The sequence below is a fragment of the Octopus bimaculoides genome, chromosome 4 (genome assembly GCF_046866305.1).
Source record: "Octopus bimaculoides isolate indiv1 chromosome 4, ASM4686630v1, whole genome shotgun sequence".
Classification (NCBI taxonomy): Eukaryota; Metazoa; Mollusca; class Cephalopoda; order Octopoda; family Octopodidae; genus Octopus; species Octopus bimaculoides.
Window position 1 is genome coordinate 135665267 of NC_142931.1, and position 19300 is coordinate 135684566.

A 19300-nucleotide genomic window follows, 5' to 3' on the forward strand; every position below is an offset into this window, starting at 1 on the left:
TCTCTTACTCTTTACCTTCCCCTCACCACCCTACAGTATGTGTTAATGCTTCTCTCACCGTATTTTTCTCTCACTCTTTGTCTCACCCTTCAGCTTACCATGTGACACATTTGATCTTATTATACATCTCTCTCTACTTCTTTCTTCTCTACTCACACTTTTACTCCACCCCTCTACCTAAAGTATAATGGGCGAACAAACAAGCAGATTATTATATAGATGTTGGTGTGTGTGAATCATTTGTATATTAATTGAAGGAGTTTCTTTTGGACATGGTTGAATATTTGTTTGAATGTAGTAGTACCACCATTCCATAAACGTGAACAATACTCCAATGTAGGTCTTACTAGAGCCTCATTGTTGCTGCAAATTGAATTCAGTTGAAGATGTTGCATATTAGGCTATTCAGTAAGTTTTATATTTATGTTGATGAATTAATAGTACAGAACATACAGAAATAAAGTAGTAGTGTTTTGCTTGTTATCTTGTAACCATGCTCTGGAAAATCTCCGAAAGCCAATTTTTTATTTCACATGCTGAAAGTTGTTATAAATTAATATAAAAATAATACGAAAGTAATTTTTGTTTTTCTTAGGAAAACAAACCATTTTATTTCTTAATTACACATATATAGTCTGTACAGTCATACAAAATCAGTATTAAGTTGGACACTGCAATTAGCGAGCTCTACACAAGACAAATTAGTATTATCATTTCTGTTTACTGTTTAATTATTTTTTTTTTTTATAGTTGGTAATAATAAACCAAAGTCATTTGTCATTACATTTCAAAAGAATGTTCTTTTTGTTTTGATTTTCTCCTTTTTTATTTTTTTTTACTTTGCTTTATTTTCTGACTCGGCACATATATTTAGGAAGCAGCCAGCATTTTGAAAATTTTAATGTCCCATACCTCATGACAAACTCTCCAACAGTTATGTCTGAGCACAAGACATTTGCTGCTTTGGACAAATGGAAATATTTAGAAAGAAGGAGAGAAGGAGCAGGAGTAAGGAGCAAGATAAATATAGAAACAGAGCAACAATAGAGAGAAGGAGGGTAATATCCAGTAAAACTTGGAATTGAATTAAATGAAAAGGTAAAGGAAAACATCATAAAGAGGTTCATATTGGAAAGGTATTGAGAAGGGGAGGTTTTTGGTAGGGTTATTAAGCAGTTGGGTTAAAGAAAGGGCTTTTCTTTCTAGAATTTACCATCTCTCTATAAGAGTGCCCAAAATGTAGGAGATAAGTCATTGATTGAAGCTTAAAAATAAAAATAAAATATCCTAGTTGAAATTCCTGTGTTCTTAGATTTTAGTCAAAACACCAAGGAAGTTAATTAGAAATATACTATTTGAAATGGTATAAACAGTAGACAGTGATTAATAAATTTTTTTTTTCCATTATCAATAATTTTAAAATTAATTTTAGTTATAATGCTTTTTATTTATTTATTTTTTTTTGACAGGATAGATGGAAATAGATACACAGCACCCTTTTGTTTTGGGGCAGTTGGTGATAGAAACACATCTACTTCAATGAGGTGGGTAGAAACTGAAGTATATATTCCTCAGGGGAGTAGATGAGAATAGAGACACACCTTCCTCAATGGAGTTGGTGGTTAAAGAAACACATCAACTTCAATAAGGCCGGTAGAAACAGAAGCATACATTCCTCAATGGGGTAGATGATTATAGAGACATTCCCTCAGTGAGGCAATTTGGGATAGAAGTACATTTTTCTAAGTACTGGAGTAAAAAAATGTACTTCATTGAAAAAAAAAAAAGAAGTCTTCCTTATGAGTACTCTTAATTTTTCTCTAGTGTGAGATATAACTAAAAAAAAAATCATATATATTACCTTCTGTTGTTAGTGTTTTCAGTACAATATACATGAGATTTTGTTCATCTTTATCAATAAAATATGCATATAGAAGTCTTCTCATTATAATGTAGAGAAAAAAAAATTATCTAAAGTAAATTGCACTTTTGAAAGCAATGAAAAAACTGCCAAATTTTGAAATGAGAATTGTTTGACTGAAAGCAACAATGTGTTACTATGATTTGGTTCCAGCAAAAAGATGAAATATGCTGGCATATGTTTTATTTGCTCTATAGCAAGATATGGCCACTTATTTATGTAAGCATGCATGTATTTATATACATATATGCAAGTAAATATGAGCATGTATATTTGAAGTAAAATTCATCCCTCACATTCTTCAACATATTTAATCTCTTCTATTTAGAACTGTTCTTTTATAGTCAATGACAATATATTCTTTAGTTAGCCAGCTTAGAACAGTACTTAACTGTAGCTGGAACAACAAGCTTATTTGGGGTGTGTCTCAAGTTGAATAGGTATACAGACACACACACACGTGCATACACACACGTGCATACACACACACTTGATCACACACACACGTCTTACATATAGAAAGAAGTTGGGTTAATAGTCACTTATTCACCTTTAAAAACATACCAAATGCACTTATTCTAAAGAGTGCAAATAAAAAGTGAAGGACACTATCTTTATTACAAAGCTCATTTTACTTAATTTACTTCTATTCATAGCTTATCTTTATTATGTTTAATTGTTTTCAGAATTGATTTTATCTTCATTAACTAAAAAATAAGATGAAATGGATTAAATTAAGAGGAAACATACTCCAAATATGCATGAAGAATATAACAAATATGTACTGATGCTTTTAGATTTCAGCTGCCTAGTTTAACACACAAAAGTTAGCAAAGAGTTCAAAACAATTGTTGGCATCTTAATTATTGGTAACATTCCTGAAATTGAATGCCAAAAAAATAAAAAAAATTATTACCCCCCCACCAAAAATGTTTTCTTTTTTGTCACCTAAATGTAACAAGAAGACTTCTATACACTCCAATATACAGACATATATATTTATATATGTGAATGTATATTTACAATTTATATTTGCATATATATATATATACATATATATGTATATATACACACATGCATACATGTTTATTTATATATGTACATGCATGTATATAGCTATATGTATATATAGGTATATACATATAGACATATATGTATTTTCATATATATATATGTATATAAACACATTGAAACGTACATATGATGTATGTATTTTATATATATATATATATGTATATATAAAGTTTATAGATTTTGACATGTGTGTGTGTACACAAAGTATACATACACATATTTTCCCATACACATACACATAAATCCATTTGTAGATTTTAATCTCAAAGATGGATTTAATGCAAGAATCCCACGGTTTTATCTCCATTCTTTTGTTATTATATTTGTACTGTTTTAGTTGATAATGTCTCCTTTCATATACATGCGCAAAGCAGCGCTGTTGCAACATCTTTTGCTCGTGTAGCTGCCTGTTGTTGCTGCTGCTGCTGCTGTACTACAAGGCTAGCCAGCAGATTCTGGCATAGTTCTTAGAATCTTTGGTTAGTTCATGGTAATTTCGAATTCATTTGTGTAATTGAGTGGCGACAATCCGTTCAACATTGGAGCAATGGTTCTCTGATTGTTAGTTAATTATATGATTTCAACAAGTTGGGTATCAACATGGCCAACATATTTTGTAAATTAATTTTGCGGTGAGGGCTAGGCAAAGCTAACTTAAAGTTATAGTATAAAAAAATTATTAAATGGAAACGAGACAAAAATTTCAATTTATGAATGTAACACAATAATCTGCAATGCAATTAAATCACAAAAAGTCTCCAAATCCATTTCTGAACTAAAATAATTACAATAGTCATTAGGAGATGATGATAATAATATTAATATGACAATAATAATAATAATAATAATGAGCAGGAGAACAATGATATTAACGGTGATGGCGAAAGTGATTTCAATGATGATGATGATGATGATGACAATGATGATGATGGTGATAATGATGATGATGATGATGATGATGACGACGATGATAATAATAATAATAATAATCATAATAATAACAGCAACAACAAGAGCAATAATAATGATCATAATTATACTTATTCCAATAAAGCTAACTGTTGTATTTGTTAGCTGGTTAAGAGGGCTTTAAGATTAATTTCTTGTCTAGGAGATTATGGGCTTGTCAGTAGGTAGTTTTATTAAGGTACCATTTAAATAAATAATGTGTTTTCCTCTTGGAGTGAGATCAGAAAATTAGAATTTTCTTTTAAAACTACAAAAATAAAAAGTGTAAATAAAAAAAAATTAAAAAAATATATTTCCCCAATAAAACTTAACATCTGACTCATTGTATACTGCTATCTTGTCAGCAGGTCAGGAAATGAAAAGTATCCCATATATATATATATATATATATATATATATATATATGTATATATATATCTGTGTGTGTGTGTGTGTGTCTGTCTGTCTGTGTGTACATGATGTTAGAAGTTATAATGAAAAGAGTAAAACATATTTTTATATCTATATATCTATAAAAATATTCATTATCTTTAAGATATTGTGTTTAAAATTTAATAATAAAATAGTTAATAGGAAAGATTAGTTTCTTTTTATTGAATATCAGTATAATAAAGGCAAGAGAGTTTAACTGAATTATAATCTAACAGAACCAGCAATGCCAAGCCCCTTGAGGTTATCATATGATGTATTACACACTATCTGTTATATAACAATACCCTTATAATATACTAAATATATCTTCAAAGATATCACAATTATTTGCTTATACTCTATATATACATGGATGCACATTTGTACATAGATATATACATATATATATATGCAAATAGAGGCACATCCCAACAAGCAAAATATGTACTATTTACATATACATATAATATATGAACTACATACACATATATGTACATTTCGATTTATGAATGAGCATATATGTACACTTACATAGACATGCACACATACAAACACTCACACAACACAAATTCTCACACATAGATGTAGTTGGAAATGGAACTGTATTTTTAAAGAGTTACGTTTTCTATGGGCAAAGAGAATTGGGAATTGTTCTGATACATTTATGCACACAGGCACAAGACCTGCTGTAATGAAAAAACATGATGTCCATATGTGTATGTGTGTGAGTGTGTGGATATATTTGTAATGTATGTGTGCATGTATATATGTCTATGACATTGGCACATTCTCTTTGAAGTACTCCCCATGATAATGATTTATCATATCAATTAACTGAAAAGTATTTATTTCATCCCTACAGCTGATTAGGCTAATCTGAAATGTTAATTAGAACTGTTCCAATGTCATATAAGTCAGATATTTCATAATACAAATTATTTCATATGATTTGAAAAACATTCAATTTATATATCTAAGAAAGAAATATTCCATTTTTTTCTAAATAGCTATTTTCTGGAACATAACTTTAGATTAAGAATACTTATAAGTAATCAATTTATTTTTGATTTCTAATTTGGGAGAGAGAGTGTGTGTGTGTGTATATGATATATATATCGAGGGAGAGAGAGAGAGAGAGAGAGAGAGAGAGAACTGAATTTAAGGAAAGTGTTGGTAGCATCACTCAAATATGGAAATCAAATTGAAAGAAATTATGTTGAACATAGAATAAATGTACATTTTGAATGTACATAAATTTAAACATGAAAGTAGTTTTACTAAATAAAGTTATATGGAAGTGTTGTATGTATTAATTTTAATTATTTGTAGTTTAGAATTTTAATCCCTTAAATATATTAACTGAATATCTTAGAATCAGAGTTATTGAAACTGTAGCAACAGCATTCAACATATTTGTAACTTAATTTTTTTGCTTTGGATATTCTCTATCCTAAACTATTGTTTGATTCTGAGAAAGGAAAAAATTCTGTTCTATGTAAATGTGCTGTTGGAAGAAGGGGTTGAAAGGGACTTTATCTTTCTACAAAGTGAGATGATATATTTATCTATAAACTATTCTTTCACTAAAGTCAGAATCTAATTACAATTGTGCATCAAAGAATTGAAACAAAGTATACCCTGATTTAAATCGATTATCAGCAAAACTGTTAGAAAGTGTTATATTTTGATATTCTGTGTCAACTGTAATTAGTAATGAAATTAAAATTTATAATAAAGATATACGAAGAATAAAAACGAATTAGTGACTTCATAGTTTAGAATATGTTACACAATATTTGTTTGATCTCTGGGTAATTTGTACTACTGTGCCTGTAGTAGCTTTATCCAATGTGTGTGTGTGTGTGTGTGTTTAGTTTCTTTTCAATTGCTGTTCTATCTTCAAGATTTCATAAATTGTAAAAATATATCAACATAAACTAATCAACAAGATAACAAGAACAATTTTCTAATCAACAACAACCCAGAAGCCTCATCATCAGTAACAACAATAACAGAAGCAAATCTTTATAATTTGCAGTTGATTTATAAATTTAAATGAAAATAAATTCATGTAAATTTACTTTTGTCTGGGTTAATTTTCATACAGAGAAAGGCAGAATATATGAAGAGAACAGAATTGTAAATAAAGTTCAGACTTGTTATTCAATCAACTCAAACACTGGGACTAAGCAAACATATTGAAACTGGAGAAATGAGAACAGACCTAAAGCATTTACAACCAACAGAAAGTTAAACTTTATTATAGTAAGGTAAAATTTAACTTGCCAGAAGTTATAAAATAAAGTGGAATCTAAACACATCATCAGTAGCAGAGTAGCAAAGCAATATATGTGTTAATAAACGATGTTGAAAGCTAAGGAGGAATGTCTTAGAGTGAGAGGTTCTTTAACACCAGAGTATAGTTTTTCTTTATTGATAAGCATAAATGGATATATACCACAAGAAGTTCAATTCGCCTTAAGGTGAAGACATTTTGTATGTGTAGGATTTATTACTGTTTGTCATTTGCATTTAAGGATATGTGCATATATATATTCATACATGTAATTGTGACATATATCAGTGTTGGAATTGCTCCTGTATGTGGCTATGTAAATGCTCCTGTATGTGACTGTATAATGAGGGAATATCTATATTTGGATAAAGAAAGCCTTAATACAAAGACGTTAAGGTTGTTGTTCAGATACATAGTGCATCAATTCACTTACATTTACAATGTCAAAAATGCATATGTCTGAACATTTCTTTACTTACTCCATCTGAATAATGCTAGTAAATAAGTAGTTTTCTAAATGATTTTGCATTGATGCTATATTACCTAACAGAGACTGATGTAAAGAATAGCAGAGCAAAGTATTCTTAAGGTTATACTTTAACATGAAGATAAAATCTGAAAAATCTTTTACTTAGCCCCCAAAACAAAAATATAAAAATGTTGCTGTTTATATATATATATATATATATATATATATATATATATATTCTGGTGTCAAATCATATTGTTTAATGTTAATAATCAAATGTTAATAATGAATGCTTCTATTTTCATTTATTCAAATATTTGTTTTTTTTTCCAATCTGGAGCAATACTAGGACACAAATGTAAGAAATGAATTTTTAAATGGATTCTTTTAATAAAAGCATCTGTCATTATTGCTTAACTGAAATCTAGCATCTGACGATAGGCACATTTTCTAGCTTGGCCAGGATGTTGTAATTGTCAAGTAAAAATTGTAATTTAAATATTTATTTCAGGAAACAGTTTTAATTAACTTTAAATATTTTATTTGATATCATGATTATTAATAATAAGAAATAGCAATGAATTAGTAGGTGAAGCAACAATATTTAACATTAATATTTTTTAGAATCATCCATGACAAAAGTGTATCCTTTAAGTTTATTAATCATCATTAATATCTCTTATCAACACTTATGTAAAACATTATATATGTGGATTGGAGGTCTTTAAAACTAATGACTGGGTAGCTAATGCTTGAAAACAAAATTTTCTAATCAAATAACAAAAATGAATATAAAATGGGATAGAAATAGTTGGACGGAATGATGGACAAGGAGAATTTGAGTACTAGTTTAAAATATAAAAGAATCTATGTATATTTGTATGCATCTAAATATATTTAGGTTAGGAAATGTTAGTATGCATGTTTGTGTGTGTCTATGTATGTAAGTAATGTATGTATGATGATATATATATATATAATATAATTATATATATATATATATACATAATGATTATCATTATTATTATGTACATGCAAATATACATGTGTGTATGCCTTTCTTGTACAGTTTGTTAAATTTTAGTAGCGTAATATTGTCCATTTATCAAAGCAAATATGCTATTAAATTTACTTTTTATTCCTTTACAGGCAATGTATGTCAAAAATAAACAGTATAACTAAGATTTGTTTCAACTTACAGTTTCAGATCAAATCCCTTGCCAAACAATATGTTTACATATATATATATATATATATATATATATATATATATATATATATGTATATATATATATATGAATAATGTGTGTGTGTGTGTATAGAAAGTAACATGGTTAAGAAAGGGGGAAAACAAAACCTAACTGAAGGGGCAGGGTGTAAAATGACTCAGAGCACAATGGCAATTTTGCATACAAAAGAATTCAAAGGACATCAAAATGTTTATCATGGACTTGCACTTTTGAATATTAAGTTTTATCTGAAAATTAACTAAGAGTTTTGGACTAAGTATAAACATTCATCAATCATAAATGTATTTCGGACTAAAACCCAGGAAATTAATTGTTTTGTTTACTAAATAAATTTTAATTTGTTCATAGAATCAATGCTAAAGAATCTTTTATTCTTGATTAATATATTTTTATGTTTCTAAGCTTTGAGTTAACAAGAAAATAGTTGAAGTAGATGCTTGTGTTTCCTTCTTTAAGGATAATGTTTCAGGAATAAGAATGAATAGTGTTTTGATTGTAGTTATCCATAGAAAAAATTATTGGAAAACAGGAATAGAAACCTCGTAAAACGAATGTTTTTGCATTTGCACGCTGACAAAAAGAATAATATAAGAAGATTGAAAATAATAATCAACTTAAATTAGCTAGATGAGGAGAAGTATGAAATAAAAAAGTGAAAAAAAAGTATATACTAATGTCTGTTTTTCTAAAATTAGGTTTCAATGCTGATTACAATGCAACCTTATTGAGCATTCATTTCAATCTTTATTATTTATTAAACAAAGAGATCTCCACTTGTCCTAAGGGAAATATTATATTGAATTCAGTAATGTGTACTGGGCCTATTTCTCTGGTATTTTGCTCTCATACCATTCAGACATTTCCAAAAGAAAAGAGACTAGGTTGAATAAGTTAGACAAAAACCAAGACAGAACTTGTATGTAGAAATGTATATCTTCAGTATAACGAAAACAAAAATTGGAATCAAGAAGAAATAATAAATGAAATGGGAAATCATAACTGCAACCAAAGACTACTAATATTACAGCAATAATAACAGTTAATATCACAGTGACACAGCATATGATCTTTTGCTTTGTTATTTTTTCATTTTCTTTTCAATTATTTTAATAAAAAAGTGCATCTATGCAGCATTAGGGAAATAGTTATGAAAGACCAATGAAAAACCTGAGGTTTCAATACCACTAATTCATACCAATGCAATATAGCACAATACAGGTATCAGTAGCAGTTAATAATACTTTCAATTAGACACAAGAATGGAAAAGAAACAAAAAAAAAAAATTTTAAAGCAATTTCTAGAAGCATGCAGTATGAGGGAGTAGTGGTGGTGTGTGTATGCTTGCATTGTGTGTGTGTGTAGGTGTATGTGTGTATGTGTGCGTGTGCGCATATCTTAATATATACATGTACATAAATTTAGCTTACATCCATACATTGGTGATCACTATTCAGCATTTGTGTGCATATCTTGTATATGTAATTATGTACAATTTTATGTACACCTTTGTGTGTGTATATGTGTGTATATATATATATATATATATATATATATATGTATATATATATATATATGCACATATATATATATAATGTATGCATGTATATATATATATATACATACATACATAAATACACACACACACATATATATATTTATATATTTAAAAGTCAACCTTGTATACATACGCTCATACTGGCAGACACACATATACACACATGTATTGCTACACAAATTTTGGGTGTGTAAATATAAAACAAGCTCACATGCACACACACTCACACACACACACATTTATATCCATTAAAAAGGGAGGAAGAAGACCAGCAAACATTCTTCACCATACATACAAATGGAAATACACATACATACACAGGCACAAAGCCACAGACACATATACATGTATATGCCAATACTTATAAATTATTTGTAAATAGCAAACTGAAATCTTTATAATATATATATATATATATATATATATATACACATATATATGTAGTGATTTCTGTATACATGCATACAAAATTTAAGTACTTGCATTTATAGATATTGTCTGAATATTTCAATATGCATGCGCATGTGTGTTTGAGAGAAAGAAAGACTGAGAGCAGCAGAAGATATATATATATATATATATATATATATATATGATTGCTCTTATAGTTTAAATTTATAGAAATTATAGATTTGATAGTATTTGGAAAAATATGCAATTAAAATTTGTAGATTATTTATAATACCCCTGCTTAAATTTAGCATGCAAACTAAAACTTTTCTCTTAGAGTTGGGTAAATATTTGTAACAATGGTATGTCTAAATAGTAACCTCCACTTGATGTAAATATCTTTTCATTTCTTTTTAAATATCTATTTTCTTTTTAAAGTTTCAATATTCTATCTCCTATACGTTGCCAAGGGCATTAAAACACACTTACCAGATGTGGAAAAATAATTCACATTGATAATTATGGTTTTATATGTGTGTGTGTGTATTTGTGTGTGCGTGTGTCTGTGCATGTGTGCATGCACATATGGATATGTATGTGCTTGTGAATATATTTGTCCTATTACATGGAAACATGCTTATATAAATGCATTCTGCACACACACAAATATGCATATACATACAAACATCCACGCACGCTCACATGCATGCAAGTATGAATTCATACATTACGTACATTTATAAATGTGTATATATTTATTTATATATTTATATATATATATATATATATATATATATATATATATATATATATATACACAACCATAAATAAATACATAATCAAACATATAAACATGCATATATATATAGTCATTCATATATACATATATGCCAGAACAAAATTGATCCTAAAACATTCTCTATTGAAAATATGACTTTTGCCTTCAAGAAGTTAAAGACAATTCCTGTTTACTGTTGCCTCAATATTTTACTATCTTTCGAATAGATAGAATTAAAAAAAAAAATCACTCCAAGAGTATTACTCAAATGTGGCAAATTTTCTTTTTCCAAGTGAACAAGGAAATGCATTTAGTTACAAATGAACATTCCTCAACCTGGTACAAACTCTGTGTCCTTGATGTCTTTTTTTACACCCCCCCCCACTTAAAAAATGCTTATGAGGAGAGGAAAAGATTTTATATCATAAATGTGGCAATTTATATTTTCTTCCTTTAATTTTTTTCCTAAATCCAGCTTAGTATTTAAAATCTGAAGAGTGTTTACTCCTGCTGAGGCAATCATGCTTGGTGCAAAAGCTAAATAGCTTCAATTGCAGCAACAGCAGCAGCAGCAGCAGTAGCAACTGCTCTGCCTTAGTTCCCCTCCCCCTTTACCTACCGACCGAAATCCTGCTGGTCATAGAAATTTGTTTAGATTAGAAGGGACAACAACAATAACAATAATATCAGTCAGTCGGTCGGTTGGTTGGTTGGTCGGTTGGTCGGTTGGTAGAGTGTGCAATCTTTATACATACCACTCTTTCACATCTTTTTTCTTGCCACTTTTGCCACCCCCACCACCTCCGCTAACAATGCTACCACCCATGCCTCCTCCCATACCTCCCATACCACCTATTCCTCCGCCTATACCGCCACCAGGTGTGGTGTTGTGAGGTAGTAATGCTCCGTTGCTCTGCTGTTGCTTTGAGTCCAAGTATGCAAAGTTCTGGGTCTCATCTATTTTATAGGAGCCCTCATCTCGACTTCGAAATTTATAAAGCGCAATAATAAGAACTATCAAAGCCACAAGAACACCAGCAGCTATGCCAACAATCAGACCAATATTCAAATCATCTGAGTTTTCAAAGGTTGTCCCTGGGAATTTATTTGTTTCTGTTTCTAAGGTATTAGTGGGGTTGTCTGGAGTGATGCTTGGTCGGGTCTTCACACTACTGACTCCATTCCCAATGGGAGTATGATGATTGTTTCTCCCAGGTTGTGAGGGTTCAGGTGCAGGACTTATGCTCCTGAAAAAGACAATAAGAAAATATGTCAGTATATAAAATCTACATTAACATACATAAACATATCATATACATACAAAGCTATACTAATAATCATCATTATAAGTAAAAACATAATGAAAATATATTGTTTCAGACAGTGTGTTTAAGTTTTATATATATTATCAAAATATACAAGAAAAAATCTCAATGCTAGAAAACTAAATGATATATATGAAAAAAGTTATGGTTTACTTATGTTTATGCTTTGAATGTAACTACAAACCAATTTATTGCTTATTGATACATGCGAATAACTATAAGCAATCAACAATATTATAACACAATATGAATAGTATCCAACTGTATAACACCTCATGGAAAAAAATCCATGATGGAATATGGCAAAAACATGTCTTTTGTGCAGAAGGAATTACTTTAAGATGAGATATGTAAGCATACGGATAAGCTTATTCAAATACTCAAATACAAAGGAGAATTGTGATTTTATTATTGAAACATCAATAATAATTAAATGGATTTATGTTAGAATAAACAATACCTAGAAGTGCAGCATGCAAGAACTTATGTGTGACCACATACACACATACACTGAGATGAATCTTATATACCAGTAGCTCAGTTCATCTTCATATTTATATCATTGCTGATTATTTGCAAGGGTACAAAGTCACAAATTGTGTAGGATATAACTGAACTACTGTTCATACTTGAAAAGGAATTATTTTACTGATACTTCAGGAAAGAAAGCTGATCCTTGCAGGGCTTGAATGAGAGTATAGAGGCATAAGTAACAACCGCAAAGGTATTATACAGCATTCTACCTGAACTTCACTGTAGCTGTTCAACCTGCTAGAAAAAGTAATCAAATCTGCATCAAATAACACCCTATAACCTTAGAAAATCCAGACACACTGGTTTTGTATTCTTGGCTTCCATGCAGAAAGAAAAACAACAGGATAGTAATGACTGGGATGACTTTGGTCATAGATGATCTGAGGCTAAACAGCAAATATTAGGAGCTGTAGTGTTTCCTATTCCAACTACATGACCAACTGGTGAAGGCGGTACTCAATGTTTTGCAGGTTTATGGTATACAGGACTTGGATGATTGATAGACAGGCCCCTTACTGAAGACCTACTATTCAAATATCACATGCTCTTCAATAATTTATACAAAATTCTTTATCTGTGTATATGCCTATGTATATATACATATATACATTCATACACACACACACACACACACACACACACACACACATGCACAGAGTAAATGCACCCCAAAGAATTATAATTAAAAAGGTACCCATTAATATAAACACAGGCACTTTCTAAGAGCCTGCGAAAATCACTCAACTAGAAACATCTTTTGCAATAGATCCATTCTTTACTAGTTTCCAAAAATCTCTCACTCAGAAACATCTTTAAAATTCCCTTAATAACATTTACAAACATAGTACCATCGAAAAGGCCAACAAAAAAAAAACACTGAAACAAAGTTAATAAGAGAGCAGCCTTAACTAGATCAATAGATCAATCTAGAATGGATAAGTGATAACCAACGAAGAAACAGAAAAATAATAGTTAGTCAGCAAACACAAAATGTACAAATACAAACATATAAGACCACATCCCCACCAACCACTATAAATATATTACAAGAACTGAGATGTGACAGTTCTTGCCTGAAGATTGAAGAGGCATGAAACCCAAGTTGCAAGATATAAATTCAGTTTCAATAAACTATACATTCTACAAGTACAGAACACTCTTCTCTCATGTGCGTGTGTGTGTATGTGTGTGTGTGCATACGTTGAAGCACACACACACACACACACACACACACACACACACACACACACACAGATAAAGATTTTATCACAAAGGGTTTTTCAACCCAGTATATACATGCTACTATTTTTAGCTTTATGTATGTGGTTTGAGATTATTCTATAACAGAATTAGTTCACATTCTCTTGAAAGTTTATAAAATTCTTATGACATTAACTAATGTGTGTGAGTTTGACAGGAGCTGGCAAGTCAGAAGACTGCTTCAAGCTGAATTATCTGTTTTGTTATGATTTTTATGGCTGGATGCCTTTCCTTATACCAACCGCTTTACAAAGTGTGTACTAGGTGCTTGTTATGTGGCATCAACACTGGCTAGGTCACCAAGTAATTTACAAGACAAGAGTCCTCAACTGAAGGGAGTAGTATAAAAAGTGGGGGCTTTGTGCCAGGTGATGAGAGGTCAGAGAGAGAGGAGGGAGAAGACGGAAAAAATGTAATGGGGGATATTGTACACTCAAGTTACAAGGTGGTGGAGAGGAATCAAGGATTGGATAGGGTGAATGGGTGGGTAAGTTTACAAAATTACAAAAGGAAAGTGGGAGGGGCAGGGAAAGGAATGCAGTGAGTAGGTACAATTAGAGGGAGGGTGTCTTAGGAGGATATGTTGTGGGGAAGGGATTCAACAAGGTCACATTGAGTGCAGGTAGGTTCATGAGGGTGTGAAGGGAGAGTGAGAGATAGAAGGAAGGGAAATACAGTGAGTGGTGTACTTGGGTGGGGAGAAGGGAAGGTGTTAAGAAGATGGGTTGAGGGGAAGAGGTTTATCAGGGACAAATTGTGTGCAGGGGCAGGGACATAAATGGCATGCTTTTATTGAATTTTATTTTGCTGGATGGATCTTCTCAACCACAGCAAATCACCAAATCATCTTGGTCCTTTGTCATCTTGTCTGTGAGACTCAACACCTGAAGACAATTTTTCACAACTTTGTCCCAGTCTTCCTGAGTTTTCCTCTTCAAAGATTGGTATTGCTTTATGCAGCTGTTTTCATCCATTCACATCACATGACCATCAGCATAGTCATCTCCCTTGCACACCACAAACCCATTTTTCTCTCAGTACATTTTCACTTTGTTGTACATGCGCACTGTCATTGCACATTCAACAGAACATGTTGATTTCATTTCTTTCACACCTGCACATGTCCTCTGCAGTCACAGCCCATATTTCACTAACGAACTTCATTAGCTTACAGCTATTTCTGCTATAAGATGCAATGCAGACATAGTTGTGTGCTTGTGTATTACATTATACCTTTGTGGGAGCTTAAAAATTATGCTGTAAAGTGATACACAATCCATGCAGTGGAAACACCCTTCCTCAGCTGCTCCAAAGAAGGCCAAAGTTGTTTTATCTGCAGGGATGGTGATGGTCTAAGTATTTTGGGGTGCAAAAGGCATTGTGTTTATTTACTATCTTCAAAAGGGCCACATCATCAACGGAGTGTACTATGCTAACTTGCTGAAGCAGTTACAAAAGGCTATCAAGACCAAATGTCCAGGGAAACTGACAAAAGAGGTCTTGTTTCATCAGGACAATGCTCTAGCACACAAGTCCTTGGTTTCAATGGCTGCTGTGTGTGACTGTGGCTTTGAACTGGTTGACTATCCTCCCTATTCTCCTGATTTGGCACCATTTGACTATCATCTGCTCTCCAACATTGAAAAACACTTGACTAGGAACCAATATCCCAGTGATGATGACACCGTCATATCTGGATAAAAGTTTTTTCAATAATGGGATCCAAGCACTGCAACAAAAATGGAAGAAGTGTGTGGACTGCAAAACGGACTATGTTGAAAAATAAACCTCATTTGGTCACATTCCATGAGAGTATCTTGGTTAGCCAACCCTTGTATTACTTCAGTTGTATTTTATAAGTACTCATGTATTTTGATCAATTGCTAATTGTAATTATTGACATATGCTAATTATAGCTCGCTAACTTAAAGAAATTGCCAGTAAAAATAAAGACTCAATGCTAATGATAAATATGTGTTTGCAACACACAACTAAAACTGGAAAGTAAAAGACATATAGCTTACTATTCTACAATTATTAACAATGAAATAAATTCATTGACAGAAAGAATGGTAAATTAAGAGTAAAAAAAATTATTACAAAATTAAAAATTATATCATGTCTTTCAATATCATCTTGACCATTGTTAATATTTGCTTCGAAAAGCATCTATCTGATGAAGACTGATGATGGTGAAGATGGTGCAAAACCAAAATTTGTCCTGTCCACACAAATCTTAGCAGAAACGAAAGAGAAGAATTACAACATTGCAGAGCTTAGTACAAGCAAGTTCAAAATAGATTGTTAATGATAAACTGTGGAAAGTAGACATAAATATAAACTATACTCAAGGTACCTGTTAACGATAAGTATTCAAAACATGTACATATAAATTTCTTAAATGTGCAAAAAAATATTTTATGTAAATTTCCATTAAGACTCTATTTCAAAAAGTATGAAACTAATTTTATCTGTGTAATAAGAATATCAAAAATCATAATCTAAATGTATAGTTAGATTCAACCACTAGTATCTTGAAAACAGGAAAGGAAATATACCCATCTTAACTGTCATTTGAAATATTGATAATTATGCAACTTTGCAGAATTTTCTTTTAACTGATATCTTTTAATTTTATACTTTCAAAAGGTTTTTGTGATTTTGTACTTTTATTGTATTTCTTAAATATATATTTATACAGATAAATATATTGTTTATTCTTGATTTTTACTTATTTTGATCTTGGGTGAGATACAATAAATATTAAGAGAGTTTAGCTATGCTGCAAGGTCATATTTCTCTCTCTCTCTCTCTCTCTCTCTCGCACACACACACACACACACACACATTTACACACATATACACACATATACACACACAAATACTAATAAACTTAAATTCATTTGTGAATTTTCTTATATGCTCCATAATTATGGATAATATACTAAGGTAAATGAGAGCTTCATAAGACATTGTAACTTACAGCATAAAAAGAACAGCACATTACAGTCGAGTCAAAGATGAAATTGCTGTGCTTGCTTCAATCATTAATATTATCAGTTGTTGCAAACTTGCAGCATCAGTGACCAGAAATGAATCGTTTGACAAAACATTTCCAACATATCATCCAAAAGTAGGAACTTTCAGAAAGATCTAATTTGTTCTAGCAACAAAAATGTACAAATATATGCACATACATATATTTATTGGGACAAAAGAATGAAAATAGATACTTAACCCAAATTTTGAAAAGTCAACATTTTTAATGAAATGCAATAAAGGAAGCATATATTTAAAAAAATTCATAGCTTGTTTTCCATGAGTGACTAACTTTTACAAAAAAAAAAAAAAAAAAAAATTAATGCAAAAATACAAAAGATATATAGAAAATGTCAACAGAGAGAGACAGCCTTTTCAGGAAAGAGGAAATAGTTTGAATGATTTTTTCCTAAAAGCCAAGTTTTGAGATATAGGATAAAAACTTAAAAACAAAAGAAACACATTTTAATTGAGAAAGTTTACTGTTCATTTAGAAAGAAATATCACGAATTGTGTTGTGAAATCCTTTGCATTATACTGAACACAGAAATATTGATAAAAGAAAATGTGTAAAATATATAATCTTCCCTGAAAATCTATATTATATACTAAAGTAGCTGGGTTTTTTTTACTCCTGCAAATGAGTTTCTATACCTGCTATTTGGTACACAAAAGATATCCTTTGAATGTATATCAATGAGGATTTAAGAAAAAAGTGTTCATTGATAATTAAACTAAGATTTCTATTTCATGATTGTCATAAGATTGAACACAAAGGATTCATTTAAAAGCTAAAACAAATATATGGAACAAAGGATCTAAAATAACTAGGTACTTAGAACAGCAGAAAGAATCAGTGACATATTTCTTTACAATATTTTGATAAGAAATATCTGAATTATTATTAAGTGTAAGATTTTTATTGTTTTGCAGATCGTTTATTTCAGCTTGCAAAATAAGTTTATATATATATATATATATATATATATATATATATATATATATATATATGCACAGATAAATAGACAAATATAGATATAAGTATATTCTATGTTAATGACACACCTAAGAATGTATTAACTTCAAAAATACAATCCTCTCGTAATCCTAAAGGAAATGAATCCTTTCTGAGTAAATGAAAATTAATCTTCAATGAATTAAGACTTCAGCCAACTGATTTGTTTTAAAAGTATTTGGTAAATGAAAGACATTGAAAAATATACCTTTATTGAGAAATTCATAGATTAGCATCTATGCTTGATATTCAATTAAGCTTTACTACAGTTAGTTAAATATTAAATTTGAATACCATCATACAAAACATTAAAAAATCCTCTCAGCTGAATTTTTAGGACATACGCATTTTGATATCCAGATGTGTGCAGAGGAAATAAAAAAAAAATTCATAAGGAGAAGAAAATGAAAATAAAAGACAGTATTTGCCATAATCCATACTGGAGAAAAATATATTTTTAACTTTAAGAAAACTCAGTTCTGAACAAAGAGCAAGTCAGTATCATACACTGAAACTGAATGTAATCAACCCTCAAAGCACAACATCTATCTGTCTGTCTGTTAGCAACCTCCATATGGCAAGATAATATTTCTTAAAAAAAAATACAATTTGATTTTTTCATTTTATTTAGGAATTATTTGCCACATAATGCATTTTATTGATGCAAAAATATCGAATATCTTTTGCTCTTTGAAAAAAAAGAAAATGTTTTAAGGTTTCAGTCAGACTGTTTTGTAGTGACTGAAGGGAATGCTTGCATTGGGTGTAGCCTACCTGGGAGACGAATCAATTGGGCGTGGTGTGGTGATGACTATCACTGTTGGAGTGATGATCTCATCTACCATTCCAGATCCAACAGAACTGCATTCATCTTCATCATCACTGTTGCATCCAGCATCATTTCCAGAATATATGATGTCATCAGTTGCTGACTGGTGTGGAGTTACCTGTTAAGTGGAATTAATTTCAAAATGACAATTCTTAATGGGGGTGAGGGTGGGCTATGGGTTAAT

General features: G+C 30.5%; 1 protein-coding gene across 25 annotated transcripts in view; it reads right to left on the reverse strand.

Annotated features, from left to right (window-relative positions):
- Positions 1 to 11538: 11538 nt before the first annotated feature.
- The window catches only part of LOC106880165 (neurexin 1), a 358761-nt gene continuing 350999 nt past the window's right edge, over positions 11539 to 19300 (reverse strand). For 15 of the 25 annotated variants that reach the window (XM_089351543.1, XM_089351541.1, XM_089351540.1 and 12 more), the window contains 2 exons: positions 19062 to 19234; positions 11539 to 12361 (listed from right to left, as the gene is read on the reverse strand). In XM_089351543.1, coding sequence (XP_089207669.1) covers positions 11860 to 12361; positions 19062 to 19234 — 675 coding nt within the window. In that variant the 3' untranslated portion in view covers positions 11539 to 11859. The remainder of the gene's footprint in view (positions 12362 to 19061; positions 19235 to 19300) is intronic. The other 10 variants (XM_089351552.1, XM_089351550.1, XM_089351547.1 and 7 more) reach the window with 1 other exon arrangement.